This window comes from Amblyomma maculatum, chromosome 5, assembly GCF_055883805.1.
Source record: "Amblyomma maculatum isolate TAMU_Amacu chromosome 5, ASM5588380v1, whole genome shotgun sequence".
Taxonomy (NCBI): Eukaryota; Metazoa; Arthropoda; class Arachnida; order Ixodida; family Ixodidae; genus Amblyomma; species Amblyomma maculatum.
In genome coordinates, this window is record NC_139348.1 from 70,540,735 (window position 1) to 70,565,578 (window position 24,844).

Here is a 24,844-nt window from a genome sequence, read left to right on the forward strand (position 1 = left end):
TGCCAATCTTACCAAACAGGTTCTCTGAATCTGCCGGGGTGGCGCAGTGGTTACGGCGCTCGACTACTCTTCCCCAGGATGCGGGATCGAATCCCGGCTTTGGCGGCACGCTTTTCGATGGAGGCGAAAAGCAATGCGCCCGTGTGCTGTGTGATGTCAGTGCACGTTAAAGAACCCCTGGTGGTCGAAATTTCCGGAGTCCTCCTTTACGGCATCTCTCATAGCCTGAGTTACTTTGGGACGTTAAGCCCTACAAACCAAACCTTTCTTTTTGCAGAATTCACACAATAAAATAAATTAATAACATAGTTCCTGGGGATGTATTGTTTTTTCGTGCTTTATGGGATGTTTCGGTATAAAAAAAGGTCCATAAAACCAGCCGTGAGCAGCCGGGATGCGACACCAAATACTGGATTATGACAACGCTCATACGATGCAACTGCCTTCACCGCAATTATTTCAAAATTTCAATGAGTGGCCATTTTTAACTTGGGTTAGGACCTTTTTCTGAGTCTCAATCACCATTTAATTTGCTGACATGCCACCAGTCAGCAGAAAGAAGTTGCGGGACCCTACCGTTGATAGATTATAATTACTCAACAGCTCATTTATCTCCAAAATTCTCTGCCTCAGTGTATGACAGAAACACTTCAAAATATGGACTGAGATTTCACAAGAGGTAGTAATGTAATTCTGCTTAGAATATTGTAAATCATTTTGAAGGGCATGATATTCGTGTGGGCAGTTCACCGCGGCTTGCGGGGAATGTTCCTGTGTTTTGCAAACACTGGAAGTGGAAGCATATCATTTCGCTTTCACCCCGGCTCATCCTACAAGCATCGACAGTCAAGTGCTATGAGGTTGCTATGAGGTTGTAAGTTATATCAAACCATAGCAGTTTTGGCACCAGCTCCACATCATATGATATGTATGAAAATTAAGTTCGCATGTTATCCTTCTCCGGTCGCTTTTTCTTCCTTATTGTGAGATCGGCCGACTGAAATGATTGACTGTATGTGCCCAATATGCGTTAATTTGAGCTTTGCTATAATATGTGGGGCACGTTCGCACTATAAAGAATATCGTGTGCTGCCAGCAAGGCAGCTAGAGCACACAGCTGCATACAACATAAAAAACAAAAATATACCATTATGAAAATATTTGTACGAATTTTAAACATTCTCGACATAAACGCTCATTCTCCGATTTCTGAATATATTTTTGTCCAATAATGCCCGGTCTTTTTTCAAATAGTAGTTTCAGACGTAATCATTTATTATAGTTGCGTTGTTTTCTTTTCTTTGTCTTTCATTGGCGCTACCGATTGCAATGATTTACCTTTTTTTTCTAAATTATGGCTAGTTCGCTGTCCGTTTAAGTGAAATATTCAGCGGGTTTTTGTTTCAATGCATATTTTTGTGCCCCTTCATGGATCACTGCCTTGTCGTAGCGGAGGGGCTTGCGAAACTCGATGAAGTCGTGAGCTCTGCTGTGTAGGGCCACCCAAGATAGACAGGTCACGGCAGAGAGTTCTGACAAAATGTGATTCACTGGAGAAGGTAATGGCAACCCACTCCAGTATTTCCTGCCAAGAAAACCCTATGGCCAGTCACAATACCATTATCGATATGGCGCCGGAAGATGAGCCCCCCAGGTTGGAAGGCGTCCCACATGTTACTGGGGATGAACAAAGGGCGATTCCTAGTAGATCCAGGACGAATGAAGCGGCTGGGCTAAAGCCAAAAGGACGCTCAGTTGTGGATGTGTCGGGAAGCGACCGGAAAGTCCGATGTTGCAAGGAGATATATCACATAGCAACATGGAATGTAAGATCTATGACGCAAGGTAAACTGGATATCGTCAAGCGAGAAATGGCCAGATTGATCATTGATATCTTGGGTATCAGCGAGCTCAAGTGGACCGGAATGGGAGAATTTAACTCCGGCGACCATTATGTCTTGTATCGTGGGCACGAATCCAAGAGAAAGAATGGGGTCGCTCTCATAGTAAACAGAAGAATGGGCAAAGCAGTGCTAGGGTACAACCCCAAAAACGACCGAATGATTTCACTTCGGATCCAAGGTCACCCTTTCAACATAACAGTTATCCAAGTCTATGCACCGACCACTGCTGCTGAAGAAGCTGACGTTGAGAGATTTTATGCGGACCTACAATGCCTTTTAGACCGCACCCCATCATCAGACGTCGTTTTTCTCATAGGAGACTGGAATGCTAAGGTCGGGAGTGAAGAAATATCCGGAATTACAGGCCAGTTCGGTCTTGGTGAGCCAAATGAAGCTGGGCAGAGGCTAGTAGAGCTCTGTCAAGAAAACAGCCTGACCATAGCGAATACTCATTTTCAACAGCACAAGAGGCGCCTGTACACATGGATTTCACCGGACGGTCTGTACAGGAATCAGATCGATTATATTATTTGCCGGCAGAGATGGAGAAGCGCTATACAAGCAGTAAAAACAAGGCCTGGGGCCGATTGTGGCACCGATCATCAGCTTCTTGTTGCCAAAATTAAGCTTCGATTGAGGAAAACGCAGAAAACTAGAAGGCCTTTCAGGTATGATCTGGATCAGATTCCATTAGAATATGCTGTGGAAGTGAGGAATCGATTTCAAGAATTAGATCTAGAAGACAAAGAGCCCGAAGAGATGTGGACTGATGTTCGTGATATAATACAAGAAGTTGCTACTAAGGTAGTTCCAAAGCAAAAGAAATGCAAAAAAGCAAACTGGTTATCTGAAGAGGCTTTGCAAATAGCTGAGGAAAGGAGGATGGCAAAAGGTATGGAGGAAAGAGAAAGATACAAGGTTCTCAATGCGGATTTTCAGAAAATAGCAAGGAGAGATAAGGATGCCTTCCTGAACATACAGTGTCAAGCAGTTGAGGACAACAGCCAATTAAGGAACACAAGAGCTCTGTATAAGACAATCAAAGATATCAAAGGAAGCTTCTGTGCTAAGCTGGGCGTGATAAAGGACAAACGAGGAAAGGACCTCACTGAAGCCTCAGAGATAAAGAAGAGGTGGCAGGAATACACAGAAGAACTGTACAAGAAGGACCCGGATGTGCAAACCCAACATAGGACGGTTGTGATTACTGATCTCGAGCCGGGCATCCTGAAGAATGAAGTTGAATGGGCCTTAGCCAGCTTTGCTAAGAACAAAGCTAGCGGAATTGATGGTATTCCAGCTGAGTTGCTTCAAAACCACAACCACGACGCTGTTAACACACTGCATACATTATGTCAAAAGATTTGGACAACCCTGCAGTGGCCACAGGATTGGAGGAGGTCAGTTTACATCCCCATTCCAAAGAAAGGCAGTGCCAAAGATTGTTCCAACTACCGCACGATCGCTCTTATTTCGCATGCTAGCAAGGTGATGTTAAAAATCCTGCAAGGTAGGCTGCAGCAGTATGTGGATCGGGAGCTTCCGGACGTGCAAGCTGGGTTTCGCAAGGGCAGAGGAACTAGAGGCCAAATTGCCAACCTTCGCTGGATCATGGAAAAAGCAAGAGAGTTCCAGAAACCCATTTACTTCTGCTTTATTGATTATGCGAAAGCGTTTGACTGCGTAGATCACAGCAGATTGTGGCAAGCTCTCCAAGAGATGGGAGTTCCAATTCACCTCATCTGTCTCCTCAGGAACATTTCTGAAGGGCAAGAGGCCACAGTCAGAACTGGGCATGGCCTTACTGATTGGTTTCCGATTGAGAAAGGGGTGAGGCAAGGCTGCATACTGTCGCCCTGCATATTTAACCTATATGCAGAGTGCATCATGAGGAAGGCCGGTCTGGACGAGTCTTCAGCTGGAGTGAAGATTGCTGGAAAACGTATCAACAACCTTAGATATGCGGATGATACCACTTTAATGGCAGAAAGTGAAGTGGAACTCAAGAGACTTCTGATGCGCGTACAAGAAGAGAGTGAGAAGTTTGGGCTTAAACTGAACATTAAAAAGACGAAGATCATGGCGTCTTGCCCTATCAAGTCCTGGAGCATCAATGGACAAGAAGTGGAAGCTGTGACAGATTTTCTGTTCTTGGGCGCCAAGATTACCTCGCAAGGAGACTGCAGCCATGAAGTTAGGAGACACCTGCTTCTGGGAAAGAGAGCAATGGTTAGCCTTGACCGCCTAGTAAAGAGCAGAGACATTAGTCTACCAACCAAGATCCGTATAACCCGTGCTATGGTCTTTCCAGTTGTGATGTATGGATGCGAGAGTTGGACTGTGAAAAAGGCTGACCGCCGAAGAATTGACGAGTTTGAATTGTGGTGCTGGCGAAGACTCTTAAGAGTTCCTTGGACTGCCAGAAGATCAAATCAGTCGATATTGTCGACCATAAACCCTGCCTGCTCATTGGAGGGTCAAATTCTAAAGTTAAAGCTCAGCTACTTTGGTCATCTGATGAGAAGAGAGAAGTCGCTGGAGAAAGATTTGATGTTGGAAAAGGTTGAGGGTCGCCGGAGAAGGGGTAGGCAGCGAACGCGATGGTTAGATGGCATTCTCGAGGCATTGCAGATGAAGCTATGTGATGTTAAGAAGATAGTGAGAGACCGGAAAGCGTGGCGTGACATGGTCCATAGGGTCACGAAGAGTCGGACACGACTGAACGCCTGAACTGACTGACTGATATTTTTGTGAGCAAGGCGCAAAATGTAGAGATACTACGCCTGCTCAAGTGACCATTATCTGCACCCATAACCCCGTTAACTTTCAGTACACTTGAATGTATTGCATTCCGCATATTTCCAAGCTTTCACACTATAAATTTTAGTAGGAGGCTTAGTTTTTCTACCTACACCAGGACAGGTCATATCGGCGACGTAAGCTGTCCAAAAAGACGGTTTGCGGGAGCCGAGTAAATTGGCAACTCTTTATCGGCATTGGCGAATATATTTTTCACTGGTATCAAGGTCTAGTTCCCATAGACAATGAAATGTCGAGTGTTAGGGGCAGAGAGAAATAATAAAGCACAGTTTAATGCAACGTGCAAAAATAATCCGGACTCCAGGACGACGACCTGGTGCGGATAGGTGGTGTATGAAAAATGGTTATTTTATGATATAATAAGAATCGGATGCTTTTGTCTGAGTCATTTATGGGGTCCGCTGCATTTTTGCCCTAAGCGTAGCTTCCCTCGTTTAACCATAGACGGTTGAATATTAAGGCGCGAAAGTGGGACTCCTTTCCTGGAATTGGCCTGTTGTGTAATAACTGACCGCGGAATAGCACACCGCGAAATTTGTGTGTATCCTTGGTGTTGTTTTCTTACATGGAAACGCTTTCTTGATGTCTGCGGATCAGCCTTGAAACCTCAGAATCTGGACATTTCCTGTTTGGTTTTACTAAAGTGTGAACACAAGTAATACAAACCGCATGACCAAAAGCATTTCTTAGCATACTAACTGACGTAGCATTTCGTAAAGAGTCATTAGTCATCCGGAAAATGCCTCCTGCACATTCGACAAAAAAAAAAAAACAAAGGCAGCATGAAGGCCCGTACATTAAAATTTACATAGTGTTTAATTTCAGTTCATTCTCCCATCGAATGTAAAACTCTTTTACTAATTTTGATATGATCTAGCGCTTTAAATTAAAAGTGGTGGTAAAAATGTAAATTGTCATATAAACTGTAAAGTGAATTAAGATTCAGGAGCGTCTACTCATATGATGCTGTTAAATTGAAGTTCTATTACACAGGATTTTGATGACACTGGAATTCGAAGCAAAATTTCCGCACGTATTCGCCCCCCTCCCCCCCCCCCCCCCCCCCTCCTACAGTTTTCAGGAACTTTTGGCACTGGTGGTGCCTGCAGCGTGTGGTTTGCTTAGCTAAGCTATTGCGGGAATGGCCTTGAGAGCAGAGCTGGCGCTTAAAAATCTGCGGTAGATTTAAACACTTCAAATGGCAGCAATGTCCCTATAAGACACGTGTATTTAAATAGTCTGGGCGTTACTATAAACACTACAAATACATTTATGCACAATTGCACAAAAACACGTGTAGTTCCTGCCGTTCATTTGCTAACAGGAGAACAAAAAACCGCTAACAAATTTCTGAATTGTTAGCTTTAAAAAGGTGTAAAATCGTTGCAAGGGAAAGCTCATTTTCTGAACCCAATGCAGAAGAACATGCAAACCACTAAACTGAGTAGAATGAAAAACGTCAAAACGATAGGGGTGCTTCAGACACGGGAACAACTACAGAACAGCCAATGCCTTTCTGCAATAAATTTCTATCGCACAAATTCTTAAACACACCAGCTGTTGACTCTGTGTGATAATATTAAGTATGTCCCAGCATACCCAATACCATCATTGCCTTTATTCTGGAGTTCGCATTTTAGGAAACGTAGCGCAAAGAAGACAAGGACAAAAAAGAAGGAAACACACACGAGCGCTTACTCACAACTGATTTTTTATTAGAAAAGCTAGCAGAATATATAGGGTACAAAAAAAATTAACAAATACATGAAATAAAGAAGGTGATTTGACAAAAATTGACAAAAATGTGGAAAAAAGGCAAGTCTGCAAAGATACACAAAAAAACACGTTAAAAATCTACTTGACCACTGATTCAAGATATGTAATCTCTACTTTTGTTAAGTTAATGGATGCTCCGCTAACACACTTATCCCCTCCTTTCAAGATATGATATGCCTCTATAATTTCTCTTGTACGTTGATTGCGCGATGTGCCAAGAACGATAGTTTTATCGAAAATGGGGCGGCATTTACATTTCGTGCAATGTTTAGGCAAATTGTCTTGTGATATTGGGGTTAAAGAATTTCTGTGTTCGATGAGCCGGACATTCAAACAACGGCCAGTCTGCCCTAAGTAGTATTTTTCACAAGAAAGAAGAATTTTGTAAATTACCTGCGTTCTGCACTGTACATACCTAGATTTATGGTTAACATAGCAGCGATGCTCACTTTTTAACGCGTCTGCCTTTCTTCTTACCAAAGCACACACACCTGACAATTTCGTGGGGCTGACATTACTGTGCCTACATGATACTAATTGGCGACATTCCGCAACCCATGTGAAAAACGGTGCACGTACGGCAGAACCACTGGTTTCCTTTTATTGCTGCTACACTTAGACTTTTTCGTGTCCTTTCCCTTCACCCAAAGCAGGAGTTTATCACATCTGCTACTGATTAACGGAAGCTGATAACCAGAATTACTTAATCTATTGACTTGATCTAGAAAACCTTTACAAATGCTATGCTCGCAAGATTTCATTAAAGCAGAGCGCAAACAAGACGAGACAATTGCATTTTTCACCACTTTGGAATGTCCGGAGCGAAAATGTAGTAAAGGCTTAGATGATCTAGGGTGATAACCCCAACACACATGCTTATTCCCAAAATGAAGAGATAAGTCAAGAAATTGTAGAATATCATCATTGGGCAATTCAAAAGTAAAGTTCACACCATGACCACTTTCTTTGAAAACCTTTAAAATATTAACATCAGAATGATTGAACCGATTGGAAGGGCGAAGGACTAAATAATCATCAACGTACCGAAAAATACTCAATGAAAGGCCATCTAGATTCTTTTGAATAGCTTTGTCTATTTGGCCAAGAAAAATGTCTGAAAGAACTGGTGCTACACGCGAACCGATGCAAACGCCAGATTTTTGTAAGTATAAAGAACCCTTCCACCCAACAAAAGTTGACTTAAGGTAAAAAGAAACTAATTCCAAAAAAGATTCTACAGGAATGCCACAATGATTTATGAACCGTGCTTCATCATTAAAGTCAGAAATGCACGCCCTCACACTTTGCAAAAGGGCGTTGTGGGGGATGTCATAATAAAGATTTTCTACGTCTAAGCTGAAAGCCCGCAGCCCTCTCCGTGTCGGATATCTGTAGATGCTGGACAATTTTTTCTGAATTGGGAATTAGGAAAGGGTCATCGATTGCTAAAGCTGAAAGGCACCTGAGCAGGAAACCTGAAATGACATGTTGCCACGAACCAGCTTCGGACACAATCGCGCGGAAGGGTGACTCAGGCTTATGTGTTTTTATAGAGAAAAAAATGTCTAAGTGTAATGCCTCAGTTGCCTTAACTGCAATCGAAAGACGATCTAGTTTCATTTCTTCGAGAATGGATATCGCCCATTGCTTGACCTTGGCTGTTTTTACAGAAACCTGGTGTAAATTGTTATGTACGGCAACGCGGGCCTTTGTCAAAAACATGTGATCAGGGAGTACGACAAAGAAGCCCTCCTTATCCGAAATAAGCACTCTCATTTTCGAAGAAGCCATGAAATGCACCAAATCCCGAATTGGGGACTTACATCTGTCAAGGTTCCATGTCTTAGCTACGACATCAACACACTTCTCAACACAACGAGCACGCACATCATCCCGGGTACGAGCCGACATTGACCTTGCCAAAGCCAGCTTGTCAAAGGGGGTCAAAGCAGGTTGAAAGGCGTATTTCGGTCCAAGCTGTAGTGTCTCGAGGTGCTTATCTGGCAATTGTTGATCCCGTAGTACGATTACTTTATCTTCCGGGGGACGTGTTTTCTTCTTGGAAGAAATCCGAAGCCTCACCGAAGACCACAGGAATTCCGTAGCTTGATCCGCGATCCGGCACCAGTCACGGTAGGAATGGCTGAAGTTGGAACTGTTGTTTTTACACGCCAAAAGAAGGCAGTCCTTGTAGTGTCTTACCTGTCGCCAGAACTCAGAACTGACAATACGACTGACACGGCGGCAATGTCCTGCAGATGGCCTCAATGTCCCACACATGGTATAGAATTCCGGGAGAGTCAGGCCTTGTTTTGAGTACCATGATGCAGTCCTTGCCTTAACCACGCAAATGGCAATTAATGAAGCCAAATTTGTCCTTGTCTTCTTTGCGCTTCGTTTCCTAAAATGCGAATGCACCAACTCGCCCAATTCAGCATTCTTGTGCTTTATTCTAGAGCCCCCTAAGACTGAAATCCTTGTCAAAATATCTATAGGGCAAGCGTTTCGATGTGAGTGGGATGTCAACTGTGCTATTTTTTTTTTTATCTTTACAGTGGCTGCGCCCACGGGTAAGTAGTTATATTTTATTTTGCTGTGTTCTCATAAAGCGGTGGAGTCTAACTACTTAGCTGTATTGATAATATTCTTCGTTTCCTTTCTTTTGACTTGTGTGAAGTGTCGCGACCCTTGGAGAAGTGACGTCATTGGCGGGGGCGCACAGGCAGCGACGTGCTAAGGAACGGAAGTTGGTTTCTTGGCTGCGCTGTGCGTGACAGCACGCTTCACGTTACCGGCGGATGCTTACGACGGCGGCAATGTGGCAGCGAGATTGCATGCACTCCTATACGTTGAAAAGGTGAGCCATCATGGGGTCATCAATGCTCATGGATGCGACAGGGGTGGCCAGTTTTATGGTACGGAATAACGTCGCGCTTACGTGTGGTCCAGGCGCGAAATATAAAATCACATTTTCATGACCCTCCATCTATTACTGACGGACCGTTCTTTGAGAGTGGCCTTTCAGTGCTCGCCCACCTTTGCAACCCTAATGTGCTCGCGTTCTGTTGTTTGCTTGCAGTTAGCAACCCTAAAATGTGACTGGCGCAGACCTTGCTCAGAAAGGGAGCAAGACACAAACGCTTTCAAGGGACATGGCTAATACTTGCTAGAACATTTTGCGCCCCACCGGGATGGCGCCGTGGTTACGGCGCTCGACTACTGTGCCCAAGGACGCGGGATCGAATCCCGGCCTCGGCGGCATCTTTTCGGTCGAGGCAAAAAGCAAGGCGCCCGTGTGCTCTACGATGTCAGTGCACTGTAAAGAACCCCAGGTGGTCGAAATTACAGGAGTCCTCCACTGTGGCGTCTCTAAAAGCCTGAGTTGCTTTGGGACGTTAAATCCCACAAAACCGAACTAAAGAAAACAAAATTTTGCGCAAGTTCTTTGTCTCAGAGATTAAGCTCTGGCGTAACTTCGTTTTAGAATTAGAGAGCAAAGCCACTTGGATTGGCATATGTATTCTTCCTTATTATATCAACCACGCAAATACAATGACGAATCATGCCAAGAAATCAGGAACGCTGTGAGCATGGACGGCTAATATGACTGGCCAATGCGTATGCATAAAGCACACGACCAGGTGAAGAGCTCACGTGTGTTACAAATGTCGCGTAAAACGGGTGGCGTGGATTTCGCGTTGTCATGTTGTGTCGCGGTGCATGGGTTCATCACATGCCGCGAGCTCATTTTCTTTCGGGCCAAGCGCCTCGAAAAAGACGACAAGCCTGTCACAATGATGCAGGACGAGGAAACGACAAAATAAGAAAAATGAGAAGAAGAACAAAGAATCAATATGTAGCAAACAGTAACGAGTGAGAAGCAACTAGCGTGCAACACAAAAACTTTGATACCGGCGCATTTTGAGACAAACGAGTTAATTTTGCTTCACTCCCGGGCGCGCCTGTGCAGGCTGCTTCATTTTATGGTTTACAAGCTCTCAGTACTGCGATTATAAATCGCAATAGCAACTGCAAACCTGCAGTGCTAAAGCAAATGTAGCCGCATGCAGGGGTGCTAATAACGTCTTGCAATAAAGCTTTTAAATAACACTTTACGTACTCGTGAAACACGAGATTTTGCATTTCTCATTTTTCTAATGTGCCAGCCGTTGAATTAGTAGTTTAATAATTTACTTGTGTGAGCGTAAATTATTGGACCGAAGCGACGCCAAACTTGAATATAAAGAAACATAGGGGTGATCCCGTCAGCGTGTTGACATCCTATTATGTGGATAGTGCTCTTCGATACTTTTTTTCATTCGGCAGACAATGTACCACCCGTGAGTTTATCGATATCTTTTAGTACAGAAGCAATCTTTACGGGATAACGGACGAACGAAAGGGGGAAAACTCCATCGCTCAGACGACAGCCCCATGGCACCAGGAGTTGATCACCAGTACCCTGTTATAGCCAGATATTTTCCGCCCCTGCCATGAAACCAAGGGGCGTCTGACGCGCTTTTGCCGCAACGTTAATGGCTGTTCTTCCGCTCTGGCATAACACGCAGTTGCGTTTGATTATATTTTGCATTTTCAGCGAGGTTTGCGTGCTGCTTTAAGTTGATTGTTTAACTGTAGCCGCCATCACATTTTGCCCCAAGAAATTTTCCCCATTTCTCTGCTAATTTCAAACACACTCAGAGGCTTATAAATATATACGTTTGAATTTCGCCTCTATATCACCTAAGGGCCAATGTAACACTGTTCACTTAAATTATAGAACGCGCACAAGCAATAGGTATGCCATCAAACGTCACCACAAAGCAAATATTTTTAAGCAAGCTTTATTAGTGTGTGCTCTAGTAGTGGACCGGAGTGACAAAACCCAGTGACAAGGGAATAATGAACGTCGTTCTTTTTTGGCCGAGCTTATTTAAAACAACGGGAAAAAAGGGGTTTGAAAATTAGGGGATACATTTGTCAGGCCTGAATGAGGGCCCAACAGTATCTTGCTCATGCGTCTTGCGATACGATACATTTAGCACTGGAGATATCGGCGATCGAAAATTATGCTCCTTCTCTCCCCATTCAAGTCGGCCCACGCTGGCGCGCGAGAAAACAAGAAGTAATCAAGCCGCGAAGGCACCCCATCCCAACCCGTCACGTAGGAGTTACTTGGGAGCGTCCAATGAGCATGCGCGCCCAGCAAGTCCATGCGACGTCACATGGGAGGTTTGCGCGCGGTGTTTGCGGGGATTTCGCCCCAATAGGTCGCGAGTGGTCGCTAGGAACACTATTTAGAAAAATATTTGTAAATTATGCGCTCCGCGCAATAGTTTCAAATTTCACTCCCCTGCTCATAGATACCACTTTTATGGATTTCTTGCATTACAGTATTATCGCTCGCGGCACTTCAGGGGCCTTTAAATTTTACCGAAAGGACTATTCTTGATTGCCGCTTCTGCGCCCAGTCGTCACATTTGATGATTTCCTCTTTCCAAACATTTTCGTCAAACGATAGTGATTACATTACGTTGACGATTTTGACTCGTGAAGTTACTCAAGCAACAGGACTCTAAACAGTGGATGACGTTTTGATAGCAAATAATTCTTAAAGCATGGTTACTCAGAGCTCCAGAATGCTTACAGATGTTGAGCTAAAACCTCTTAACTCTAAGTGGCGTGATATACACTGAGCGCACATAAACTAGGGTTAACGTTTTTATTTCACTTTTGTTGCTCTCTTTCTTTTCTTATATCCTACGTTAGTGAAAAAAATCCCCCTTAGAAACGCGGGTGCTCAAAAACAATCACTTAGATTTGGTGCATCCTGGGTACCTAATTCCATCGAATGCTGTGTTCGCTTAGAAACGATGATAGGCAAAGTATCCCACACGACAGCCTGCTGTGTTTGCTTCTCTATTGCTTATTGTGCCTGCGCTAAGATGCGTGTAGTAACAAAACATCAAACTACCCTCCACTGCACAATTCAGCAGTTAAGTGCAGGGTTTGTTTTTGCACCCGGAGAGAATTTTTTTAAATAATGTTTTTATTGTTACCTGATTTTCAGGGCCTGTGAACCGGACGCTAAAAATCCTTACCAAGGATGTTTAGGATTTGTGAGTACATATAGTCGTTATTTTGCTTGTAACGCCAGGTTGGCAAACCTGTTATTTTATACCAATACGGAAGGCGACATAATTGTGATAATTTCTACAGAACAAGCTGTATTTTCACGTATTTCGCAGGAAAAATGATTACCTTTATTGCCTTTAGCGCCTCACAAGTAAACGAACAAACAACAAACCTATGCAGGGCTGCCTTCATAGAGAGGTTAACACCTTATTCTTCGTACGAATGATCGGAAAATGTTGCTAGCATCTGCGCTTAAAATTAAATGTAGCTGTCCATTCAATTGGGACAAACGCTGTCAGCCATTCAGCGTTAGTTTGTTCAACCTAAATAATTATGTCACTTTATTTTAAAAGAATGAATGGTATTATGTGAAACAGAAGCATTTGTACTTTCCTTGATCGACCGTTTCCATAACAGGCGTTTCACACCAAGAGACGAAACATCTTTTTTGGCGTTGTCAAGTTTAAGGTGCTACTTCTATCAGTTAAAAGTGCCTTTTCTGTATGACATTTCAAGGTTGATGGACGTTTCATACTAGGAGCGATAAAACTAAGGTATCCAAAGAGTGTCTCCAGTCAAGTCCTGTTTCACAATGAAAGAGACATTTCGTAAAGACGGTGTAAGAGGCATTCACTCTGAGCTAAGGCTTCTTTCGACATTACATTTCTTATATGCTGACCAAGAGTTGTCTGTGTATGTTAAAGTTTGAAGTGCGACCTAGTCTTCTCCAGCACGTCTGAAAGTGAAATAGCCGAGAAGAAATATTTAGTACTGAACCCAAAATAACCGCCTTGAATAGGTTATGTAGGTAACTAAGTGGTGACGATAACACGTCCTCCGCCTCGTTTTTAGCGCGATAGCAATAATGGCCTTATTCCTGAAATTCTCCGGTGCTGCCGCCGTTGCGAGTGGAATATCCTGGGCGTGACTCTGGTAGTTGGTACATGGTAAGCGACACGCCTTAGCACTGGCTGGTCGGCGAGATGTGGGACGTCACAGGACTATATATGACGCGTCAGGCATTGCCAACTCAGATGTTTGTTTGCATAACAGGAAGAAATGGGAATCAAATCTTCCCGTACTCTTCGGCGACTAGAGCAGGCACGCTATCCTGGGGCAACGCATATACGATCGTAGTTTCGTTAAGATGGGTGTAGGTATCTGCACTGGGAGCAAGAGCACGAACATGGGGAAACCGTTAGCGCTCTCAAGTGAGACCCTTTTTGGCAGGTGTTTAGTGTCGTCTCCAATTTCTTCTCCTAAATTCCACGGCAGTTCCTTGGCAGTTTCAGTGTATTAAGGCTGTCGTAGATTTGTTGAGAGCTCACTTTTGTTTTGCTTTGCTTATATATCCGTACACTTCGATAGACTATTGTTATGGACTGGATTTCTCTTCTTCCGAGGAATTCAGAGAGGGCAGTCTTCGGTGTCTCAGATGCCTGTTTCCCTAGCCTACGAAGAAAGGGTGTCATTGTTTGCCCAAATCGAGTCAAGTAATATCATCGCCGAGAGGTTAATGCGGCCAGTGTATTACCCTCCTGAGGACCACTGCAAACGCCATCACGTCTAGGACAGTGACGGTTGAGGAACAACGAGTAAAATTTAGCTCAGGGGTGTGTTTAAAGTGGCAAGCCCCTCATGGCTCGACTGACACTCGCATGCGCTGCTTCATTTACTGATCTTTTAAGGTTGTCCCGGAAGTCTTGACGTAGGCTGTCAGGGTGCGCTGTTTTTGCCGGGCTCTGGGTGGTGACGACCAGTGTATGTATGAAATTCTCGTTTCTTATTGAGTCCATTTTTTGCGTTGATTCGTATCATTACGGAGTTCCGGATCACTATTCAGCTGTCCTCTGTAGATTTAGGCCCCATGGTGTGTTATTGGTGTCGCCGTAGAGCTAGCTTCTAATATTTGTCCTCTTTGATAATATCATTGGTTGGGTATTGTCTTTTGCACTGGAATCCTTTTTTTGCCGCCTGTAAGAGCGCAAATCTGTATGTAAACGAAGAATATGTCAAGTTTATGTTTTCGGCAGTTATCGGCGGGCCGGAATGCAACTGCTTCACACAACTTGTAGTTGGATGCGTCGGCTTGGGTGGCAGCTTATATAATTTCTTTCAAACATGTCTATATATTGTCACGCGCCTTCGTAGAACGTCGACAGACAATGAAGAAGAACGGTCGGGTAGATCGGGGAAGAAAAAAGAAGAGCAAGGGCAGAGGGACGTTTGTACGCTTCGCCGCAGTCCTGTTTGGATCGATCCCTGTAAATAAACCCCCCGTACGTACAAAGCACGTAACATCTTGGTGAGAGGTGCTTGGGTAGCGACCACGGAGCGTTTCATCTACCGAAGAAGCCGTAGACTTGCTGGCCTACCACCAATGCCATCAGACATGACTGAAGACGGCAGTACCGAGCAGCCAGGATCATCCACGCCGAACAACTGGCCCCATTATCGAGAGTCGCGTACGTTTTCCAGAAAACCAGAGGAGGACGTTGATGAGTGGCTGAAACACTACGAAAGAGTGAGTAAATGCAATCACTAGAACGCCGCTACTGAGCTTGCTAACGTGGTGTTTTTCCTTACCGCCACTGCCTTTGACTGGTTCGATAATCACGAGGATTCATTAAGTTAATGGGCTATCTTTACAAGCGAAATCAAGAAACATTTTGCGGATGAACCTGCAAAGAAGAAGCGCGTTGAACAAGCTTTGCTTCACCGGGCGAAAGTTACCGGAGAAACTTGTGCTGCGTATATCGAAGCCATCTTAATGTTATGCAAACTCGTCAACCACACTATGCTTGAAGAAGACAAAGTCGGTCACCTCCTGAAAGGAGTAGCGGAAGGCGTTTATATTTTTTTTATTAGCAAAGAAATCCTGAGCACTACCGCTGATGTTATAAAGCATTGTAGAACATTTACGCGACAGCGCGTCATGTAACCATCCGTTGGACCTCGGTCAAGGTCCATGAGGATCTGTACGTTCCCCTGTGCACTTTTTGCGCGCAGTATGGCCACGCTTTGAAGAAGTGCAAGCCCAAGAATGATCTTTCGAAGGTGTGTTTTACCGGTTGTGCGGGGCAACACGCCTTCTGGGACCGTCCGGGACCCCGACTTTAAGTGTGCCCCCTGTGCGGCCGCTGGTCACCCGTCTAATCCTCATGCGAGACATGAGTCATGCTCTGTTTTGCACGAACGTGCGGACAAAAATAGCGCCCAAACTCAGTGTGGTTCTTAGCAGTCAGGTGGCCTCGCGTCTTTTGTTCGTTGACACCCCAAACCGTAGTCCAAACATCGAACACATAGAAATCTGGCAGTGGAACTGTAGGAGCTTCAGACGAAAAGAGGGTTTGCTGAAACAATATGTCTGCACCACCCTCATCAGACATCACATTATCTGTTTGCAAGAGGTAGTAGCCGACAGGTCATTTACGCTACCCGGCTACTACACGGTCCGCCAATCCCACATGCCGCCGGTTGCAATCCTCGTCGCAAACGCCATTAGTGTAATCGAGCACTCTTTATCCGAACCGGAGGTTGAGCAATTAGCCATAGAAAGAGTGCCTAAGAAACGGGGCCGAAATAGCGAACTCGTTATCAACACGTACAAGCCGCCACGACACGCAAAGGCCGACTTCACCGAACTTCTTTCCAAAACCACCCGACTGGCGAAAGCAAGTCAGCTCATTGTGGTCGGGCACTTTAATGAGCCCCACAGGGACTGGGAGTACCAGTCAAACTTAGCTAGAGGAGTGACAGTCACGCGAGAAATAGAAGCCCTCGCTCGGCTTGGAACTCCTCACCGACCCTCTATATCCGACCAGAGAAGGCAACGTAACCCGTGACTCCTTTCCGGACCTCACCCTGTTGAAGAACGTTGCTGAGGCTACATGGACGAACCTAGACCAAGCCCTGGAAAGCGATCACTGCCTACTAAGCACATCCATATCCTCTACCAAACTCCAAAGGGATCTGGGCGCTGCCCACATCCCCGACTGGACCAAATTCCGCAACGCATGCGCCCCATGAGGTCCAATTCAGTCCATACAGGACTGGAGTGAAGGCATCAGACAAGCACACAAGAACGCCAAAGAAAAAATACAACGCACACCGGATGCCCCAGAGGTAAACCGTCATATTCTCAAGCTATGTGAGGCGATGGATAAGACAGCGCTAAACAGACTTCTCCGACTTCGGATTGCGCAGCTCATGGAGGAACCCAGACATACCACCACCCTGGCACAAGAATAGTGGCACCAGTTACGCGAGTCATTGCGAGGAAAGCTGGGAACCTCCTGCACAACCCTGCAGAACCTCGCTGACCGCTCGAAATCAAAATCCGTATCTATACATGGACCCTGAAGCGTATTGCTCACCTTTTTGGGGGAACGACGTCACACTGCCTCAGGCTCTAAATTACAAATACATCGGAATCAGCACCACTCCACCCTACTCTTTGACCAACCAGGGCGAGGAAAATCCAGCAATCGATGCTCCCATCTTTGAAGCCGTGGTGTACGCTGTAGTTTGATCATGCACCCGCAACATGGCGGCGGCAGCGGACAAGACCAGCAACGCCATGATCCGCAACTTCAGCAAGGCACAGATCAGCGACCTCACCAAGTACCTGAACGACTAGCTGTAGGAGAAGAATGAAATTTCCTGGCAGAGGAAATTCTCGGTGATAACCGTATTTGTGAAACCAGGCACCCAGCCGGCGGTCGAAGCGCTACGATTCATACCACTCATCTCATGCCTGGGCAAGCTATACGAGCGAGTCATCCAGACGCGACTTCCAAACTGCATTGAAGATAACAATCTCTTTCATCCCTCCATGATCGGCTTCAGGTCGGGCCCATCCACTCAAGACGCTTTCCTTCTCCTTAAGAAGGAGGAACTTTCCTGTATTGCATCAGTCACGCATGCGCTCTGGCTGTTATCATGCAGCTGCTTGTATGCTATATATACCAGCACCTATCTGGAATAAATGCTCTTCTGATTGTTGCTTGCTGGGTGTTCTTTGTTGGACGCGGGAACATTTCCGACATTCCGAGGGGAGGCGATCACGTCACTACAGCGCTAGATTTCAAAGGTGCGTTTGATGACGTGTCTCACGTGACAATATTTTGCGAGCTTATAACATTAACTGCGGCAAACGCACCTTCCGATACGTCGACCCTTTTGTCCAACCAAATGGCAACAATAGAAATTGGTGACACGAGATCGGATCTTCAAGACATGCAAAACAAGGGCACACCACAAGGATCGGTCATCTCCCCGCTCCTCTTCAACATTGCCATGATTAGAGTCGCAAGGGCTCTGCAACGGGTCCCGAACATTGGATAGACATTGTATGCAGATTACATTACGATCTGGACAACCACTTGCTCTCTTGGTCAGAAGTAAGATACACTTCAAGAACTAGCAACCTGCGTGAAAACAGAGGCCTTTCGATACGGGCTGCGATGCTCACCCGATAAATCCGAAGTCATCCGCATACATGAATACCGCTCCGCAACGCCACGCAATTTTAGCATCCTTCTGCATGGGGTCCCAATCCAGGAAGTACTACTCATCTGGATCCTTGGTCTCTAGTGATAAGAAAGTAGACCACATGCTCCACTTCCTCACGCCTGCAACACAGCAGCTGTCAGAAATAATCCTTCGGGTGACCAGAAACAGAGACGGCATGCGGGAAGAAGACACAATCCATCTGGCGCAGGCACTGGTCATCAGTCGCCTGTCCTATGGGCTACCCTACCTCACCCAGGTACGGAGAGATCTCAACAAAGTCAATGCAATGATACGTGCAGCTTACAAGAACGCGTTAGGCCTCCAACCACACACCTCCAACGTCACACTGGAAGCTCTTCGACTGCACAACACATTTGAAGAGATTCGAGAGGCTGCCCTCCTTTCCCAGAGGTAACATCTTCTGTCAACTGAGACAGGCCGGCTCATTCTCGAGCGCGTTGGCTACCCGGCGGACCTACAAGCCATCCAGTCAACGACTAACATTCATGCTTCGTACCGGGGAAGAGCATATATGGCCCCGCTCCTAAAGAATGTGTCTCCAGCCCTCAACGAAGGCCGAAGAAACGCCCGAGCGAATTACCTTAGGCGCGCAGTGGAACACAGTCCGAAAACGCTCCATGTGGGTGCCGCTCTATACGAGCATACATCTACCGCAGCAACAGCCGTAGTGGTGGGCTCTTCTTACACAAAAATCTCCAGCATGTGTATCCCGCACTGTACTATCACAGAAGGGGAAGTGGCGGCGATAGTACTGGCCATTGCTTACGGAGAGGCGACCAACCGAGAGCTTCACGTAATCACAGACTCACAAGCGGCGTGTCGGCTGCTTCTTGTAGGCAGAATACCTACAAAATTAGCCACTTAACAACTAATTAATTGGCTACAAATTCACTACTAAACATCAGATCACTTGGGTACAGGGGCACTCCGGGTTGGAACGTAATAAGGTCGCGGTCTGGCTAGCTTGAGGTCACACAAATCAAGCGGCCCCCATCCCCGATCTCACAGCTAGCATTGCTGTCTCCGTGGCTTACGGTGTGCGACTTAAGTACCTACGCGAACAACGTCGGATTTTCCCCCCTCCACTAAAGGGGCTAAGTACACAGGAAACGCGGGAATAGAGACAGCACCAAACCAACAATTTCCCCAACCTACATCAATAGAGCATTCTTTTCCCCCAACACTTGCCCTTGCTCTTGCAACACATGCCCTTGGTGCAACATCCAGTGCGCCGCCTACCACAAAACATTCGGATGCACTGGCCACAAACCTCCAGACATAAACACACACCATTCGAAGGCGCAGTTGGAGGCCACTCTGCTATGCTGTCACCTAGCGACCCAGCGTGGGCTGGTACTTCAGGCAAGAGAGGCAGCTCTGGCCACTGGGGTCTTGAAATGAAGCCTCTGCTCACTACCCTGCCCCTTTTTTTCCTTTTTTTTCTTTTTGAAAGAAAGCTTTCTCTCTCTCTCTCTGAGCAGTTTAATACTAATTCGTCAAATGCATCTCCCTGGTGAAATTTCCGGGCATAGAACAAGATCGCTGTCACCCCGACAGAGCGACTACTGCATGTTTCGCAGCTAACTTGTCTCCGGACAATTTTGCCATAAAAGCTGCACGGAAGTGTTTTCCAAAGTATTATGTGTTGCCTCCCTCAACTACCATTTCTAACGTTGTAGAGATAGATTCCAGCACACATAAGTACACTGCCAACAGCAGACGACATCGATGGTATTGCCATCCCTTTTTCCAAGCCTGGGTTGCGGCAATAGATGAGGCCAAACGGAAGACATCACCGTGTCCGGATGCCATTCCATACGAAGTGTACAAGAACCTGAGTAACGCTCTACTCTTTCAACTTCTGGACACCATTAACAAGTTATGGCCAGGTGGTTCTATACCCAAGACCTGGCAATCAGTCATTGTGATCCCGATTTTCAAACAAGGGAAGCCACCGACGTCCCTTGAGAACGTTCGGCCTATTTCTCTAACGTCAACACAGTGCAAGCCGACAGAAAAAATGTTAGCCACCCGATTGTCCTGGTGGCTGGTGCACCACGGTTTCTACCACCCCGCACAAAATTGGCTTCCGTCCATCTATTGGCAGTGAAGATGGGCTGGCTATTTTGGCCTCGAACTTTCTGCCGTCAACCCGCATCCGGAATGAACGCAGCATTCTCGCGATGGATGTCGAAAAGGCGTATGATAACATTAGCCTCACCGCCACTTTGAATTGTATTGGCACGCTGCATTTCCCTTTTCAGCGTGAAAGTTTGTTGCGTTGGGTTGTGCTTGTAGGGGACAAAAAAAAAAGGCCAGAACCGAAGGGGGTGTAGGAGACAGCGGTTTAGTCCCCCTGGTCGCCGGCTGAATATGACCTAGTGGTCATTCGCAGGTGTGCGAGTTTGTGTGCGCGTGTGTGTATATGCATATGTGTGCGAGCCGCAGGCCTCTTCAGCAGCTTGTATGGCGTTTCTCGTAAGAACGAAAATTGCACGATTGCTCCTTGCTACTGCTGGTCGCCCGGCCAGCGCCTTGTCGTCTTTCGAAGCGTTCCACTCCACCAGCGCCGTCGACGACCCATCATCATCAGCCTGACTATACCCACTGCAGGGTGAAGGCCTCTCCCATATTTCTCCAATTAACCCGGTTCTGTGCTAGCTGCATCCGCTTTACCCCTGCGAACTTCTTAACCTCATCCTCCCACCTAACTTTCTGCCGCCCCCTGCTACGCATTCGTTCCCTTGGAATCCAGTTTGTTACCCTAAGCGGCCATCGGTTATCCTCTCTTCGCACTACATGTCCTGCCCATGTCCGTTTCTTCTTCTTAATTTCCGATAATATATCGGTTACTTGACCTATTTATCTGACTCACCCTGCACGCTTCCTATCTCCTAATAGTACCCCTACCATTTTTCGTTACATAGCCCTCTGGGTTGTCCTCAACTTAAGTATAGAACTCTCTTGGTTAGCCTCCACGCTTCAGCCCAATAGGTGAGTACAGGTAAGATGCAACTGTGGTATACTTTCCTCTTGAGCGATACCGGTAAGCTGCTAGTCATAATCTGTGAGTGCTCGCCAAATGCGCTCCATCCCAATCTTATTATTTTGTTATTTCCTTGTCATGGCCCGGATTTGCGGTTACTACCTGTCTTAAGTAGACATATTCGCCTACTACTTTCAGTACTTCGCTACCTAATGTAAACTGCTGTTCCTTCCTGAGACTGTAGAACATTACCTTAGTCTTCTGCATATTGATTTTCAAGCCTACCTTTCTACTTTTCCTGTCTAGGTCATCAATCATTATTTCTAGTTCATCCCCGAGTTGCTTAGCAAGGTAATGTCATCAGCAAATCGCAGATTACATAGGTATTCTCCATCTACCCTTATCCCTAACTGCTCCCATTCCAAGTCTCTAATACTTCCTCTAAGCAAGCTGTGAATAGCACTGGGGAGATTGTGTATCCTTGCCTAACGCCTTTCTTTATGGGAATTTTGTTACTTTCTTTATGCAGAACTATGGTTGCTGTACAGCCACTATATATATCTTCCGGCACTTTCACGTACGACTCGTGTACCCCCTGATTTAACAATGCCTCCATCACCACCGAGGCTTCAACTGATTAAAATGATTTTTCGTAATCGTAGTTGACGACCCAACCAGGGCAATAAACCACGAAACCCGGCGGGCGTGCACCACATGTCGACAGTTTTTCGAAACTCAGCAAGCAAAACGATGTACTGTAGCGCGTTCAGGCCGCTTAGATAGGTTTCGGACTTTGATATGTACACGCGCTGGCGGCCTAACCAGACGTGGACGCCCGACTGCCCTTACATCCGAACCAACAAGGGGTCGCGAGCCGGCGCCGAGGAGAATTCCTGTTTTGACACCACCGAACCATACTGGCGCCGCGACTGCCAGGTTCGAAGAGCCCACGCAAGGGGGGGGGGGGGGGGGGGGGGGGGGGGGCCTCTAGTACGAAGGAGGCAAAAAGTAACAGAAAAGGGAAGGCCTGAAAAGGAGAACACGGCCATCCGGTCGGCGGAACAGTGGCTTACAAGAGGACGAATGAAACAGTCGTCGGTGTGATGTATGTTTTTCTTCGTATCGTGAAAGCCATTAAAATAGTTTGTAAAGTGTAGCAGAGTTCTCCAGTTTGTAAAGTTTACCAGAGACAAATTAGAATACGGCAGTTGTGGGAGAAACTGTGTGTGTGTGTGTGTGTGTGTGTGTGTGTGTGTGTGTGTGTGTGTGTGTGTGTGTGTGTGTGTGTGTGTGTGTGTGTGTGTGTGTGTGTGTGTGTGTGTGTGTGTGTGTGTGTGTGTGTGTGTGTGTGTGTGTGTGTGTGCGCGTGCGTGCGTGCGTGCGTGCGTGCGTGCGTGCGTGCGTGCGTGCGTGCGTGTGTGTGTGTGTGTGTGTGTGTGTGTGTGTGTGTGTGTGTGTGTGTGTGTGTGTGTGTGTGTGTGTGAGAGAGAGAGAGAGAGAGATATCTGGTGGCTTGTTAGGTTGAATTTCTTGACTTCCATGGTTGTACAAAAACGGCATAGCTATGTTGTGGAGCAAGCCGTCTCCGCTTGGATGGCGTGAAGCGTTTTCAGGGCATTGTCAGACGTTGAAGCGCGTTTCTCGACTGAGGCACGAGACAACAACCAGTAAAACATATCTGAACAAACGAACTCAGTGAACAGCGACCGCAGATACCATGAAAAATGAGACGCCGAACGTCAGTGTATCTGACTGAACACATAGAGAACTAAGTATGCGCACGGTTATGAGTGCACTTGCTCAGGACATGATGGATTGAGGTGTGGGGCTGGAGTGCACTGAGAGCGTATTGGCACAATTTGCTAGTAAATTAATTAAATCCCCCCCTTCCCCGTACGCCTGCAGAAAGAAAAAAAAACTTTTCAGTGTTGTGTTTACATAGCATCGAGCAAAGACGCAAAGACAGGGAGATTTAGCCTGCAAATTAGATCTTATTTTGCTTCTAGATAACAAATAACACATTTTTAACGTGAACGGTAAACAATTTTGTGTTAGAAATCAGCCCAGGATGTACACTCTGTGCATTAGACCGCGTTGTGTACACGTTATAGCTAGCAATGCGTTTGGTGAATGTTCGCGTTCAATAAAACAAATAATAAAAGTGACATTGATACGTTGCTGGTCCCCACACGTATCGTAGCATTTTCAATGAGTTCATAGTGCTGCGCAGGATTGCATCCCGGCTCCATTTTACACCCGATGCTTAGCTGTCTTTACGCAGCGAAAGGTAGCGGTTTTGTTTTGTTGACCGAGTCAACATGGCGGGCGTAGTTCCCGGAGCGCTAAGAGATGGCCCTCCTCATTTCGCGTGTTGTCTATTCACCACAAAAGAGCTTTCCGAGCCTCTTTTCCTGTAAACGTTTTCTTACATAGTACTTGCTTATACGTGCCTTAATTATGAGTATCCATTAATTATGAATACTTAAAATAGGTTTTGTCTCACAATATTTAAAGCGCGAAGAGTATCCGGTAAGTTATATTTAAGTTGAAATATCCAATTCATGTATAACACAGCGCACTGGTTATATGTACTATAATAAACTCAACACAACTAAGAAACGCTTCCTTGATGTGTAGCAAATATAAATTGCCCGCCGGAGTGGCGCAGTCGTTACGGCGCTCGACTACTGTTCCGAAGGATGCGAGATCAGATCCCGGCCTCGGCGGCCGCTTTTCGACGGCGCCGAAAAGCAAGGTGTCCGTGTGCTGTACGATGTTAGGGCACGATAAAGAACCACAGGTGGTCGAAATTTCCGGAGTCTTCCACTATGGCTTTTCTCATAGCCTGAGTCGCTTTGGGACGTTCAACCCCACAAACCAAAGCAAATACAAAATTCCCCAATCTTTATTCCACATCGCAGCTTTCTTGCACTGTTCGGATTTCATTGTATTTCTTGAAAAAAATAATCGATTGTGGTCGTCTTACCTTCCATAACAGCGTGTTCATTTTTCTCCCTCACAGTGTCGTCATGAAGAGGATAATCTAGGTTGCAGCCCAAATTGCGCTTGCTATAACACCGCTATAGGTCTGCTGTGCCACGCTAAGCCAGGTCAGGGCGTGGCAATTCCGCCGAACTATGAGTTGTATACTTATAAGCCGCCCGGTCCGAAGCCAGCACCACCAACTACCGAGGCCCACTTCGACCCCAGCTACAACGACTACTAGATATCGACCTTCAGAATCTCAACTTCGATTACGAATTCCTGCCAGTTTTGTTCTCTGAATAAAAGAAGCTACCCTGGTAATAAAATATACCTCTGTATAGCTGAAAAAGGTTTCTAAGCCACCGAGAAGACTCTTAAGAGGACTATGGCGAAAGCCTACCCTTCCTCTCCTATCATTTGCTGCTCATAGTTTGCCTCTTATCGGAGTTCGTTGCAGTGCTACATATAATTATAATTCGTTTACAGGAAAGCAATGCGCAGTATCTGTCACACTTTCTCCGGCAAGTGTGTTTGAACAGTACACCACCCTTCCTGTCGCGTGGCGGGTCATGGACGCGTTCAAAAGAGAGAGAGAGAAGCTTTATTAGACGTAGGAATTCAGGGCGCGCCAGTCTCTTGGTTTCCGCTTGATCCCACTGAAATCCAAGTGTGGATGTTCCTCAGAATCATAAGACAGACAGCC

General features: G+C 46.0%; 1 protein-coding gene across 3 annotated transcripts in view; it reads left to right on the forward strand.

Annotated features, from left to right (window-relative positions):
• LOC146188478 (uncharacterized) overlaps positions 1-24,507 on the forward strand; it is a 173,433-nt gene extending 148,926 nt beyond the window's left edge. For 2 of the 3 annotated variants that reach the window (XR_014707215.1, XM_084603112.1), the window contains exons 3-4: positions 12,571-12,619; positions 24,179-24,507. Coding sequence is in view for 1 of the 3 variants with exons in the window: in XM_084603112.1 (XP_084459238.1) it covers positions 12,571-12,619; positions 24,179-24,382 (253 nt within the window). In the remaining 2 variants the exon portion in view is untranslated. Of the gene's footprint in view, positions 1-8,995; positions 9,071-12,570; positions 12,620-24,178 lie in introns of those variants that run through there. The other variant, XR_014707216.1, reaches the window with a different exon arrangement.
• Positions 24,508-24,844: the final 337 nt, after the last annotated feature.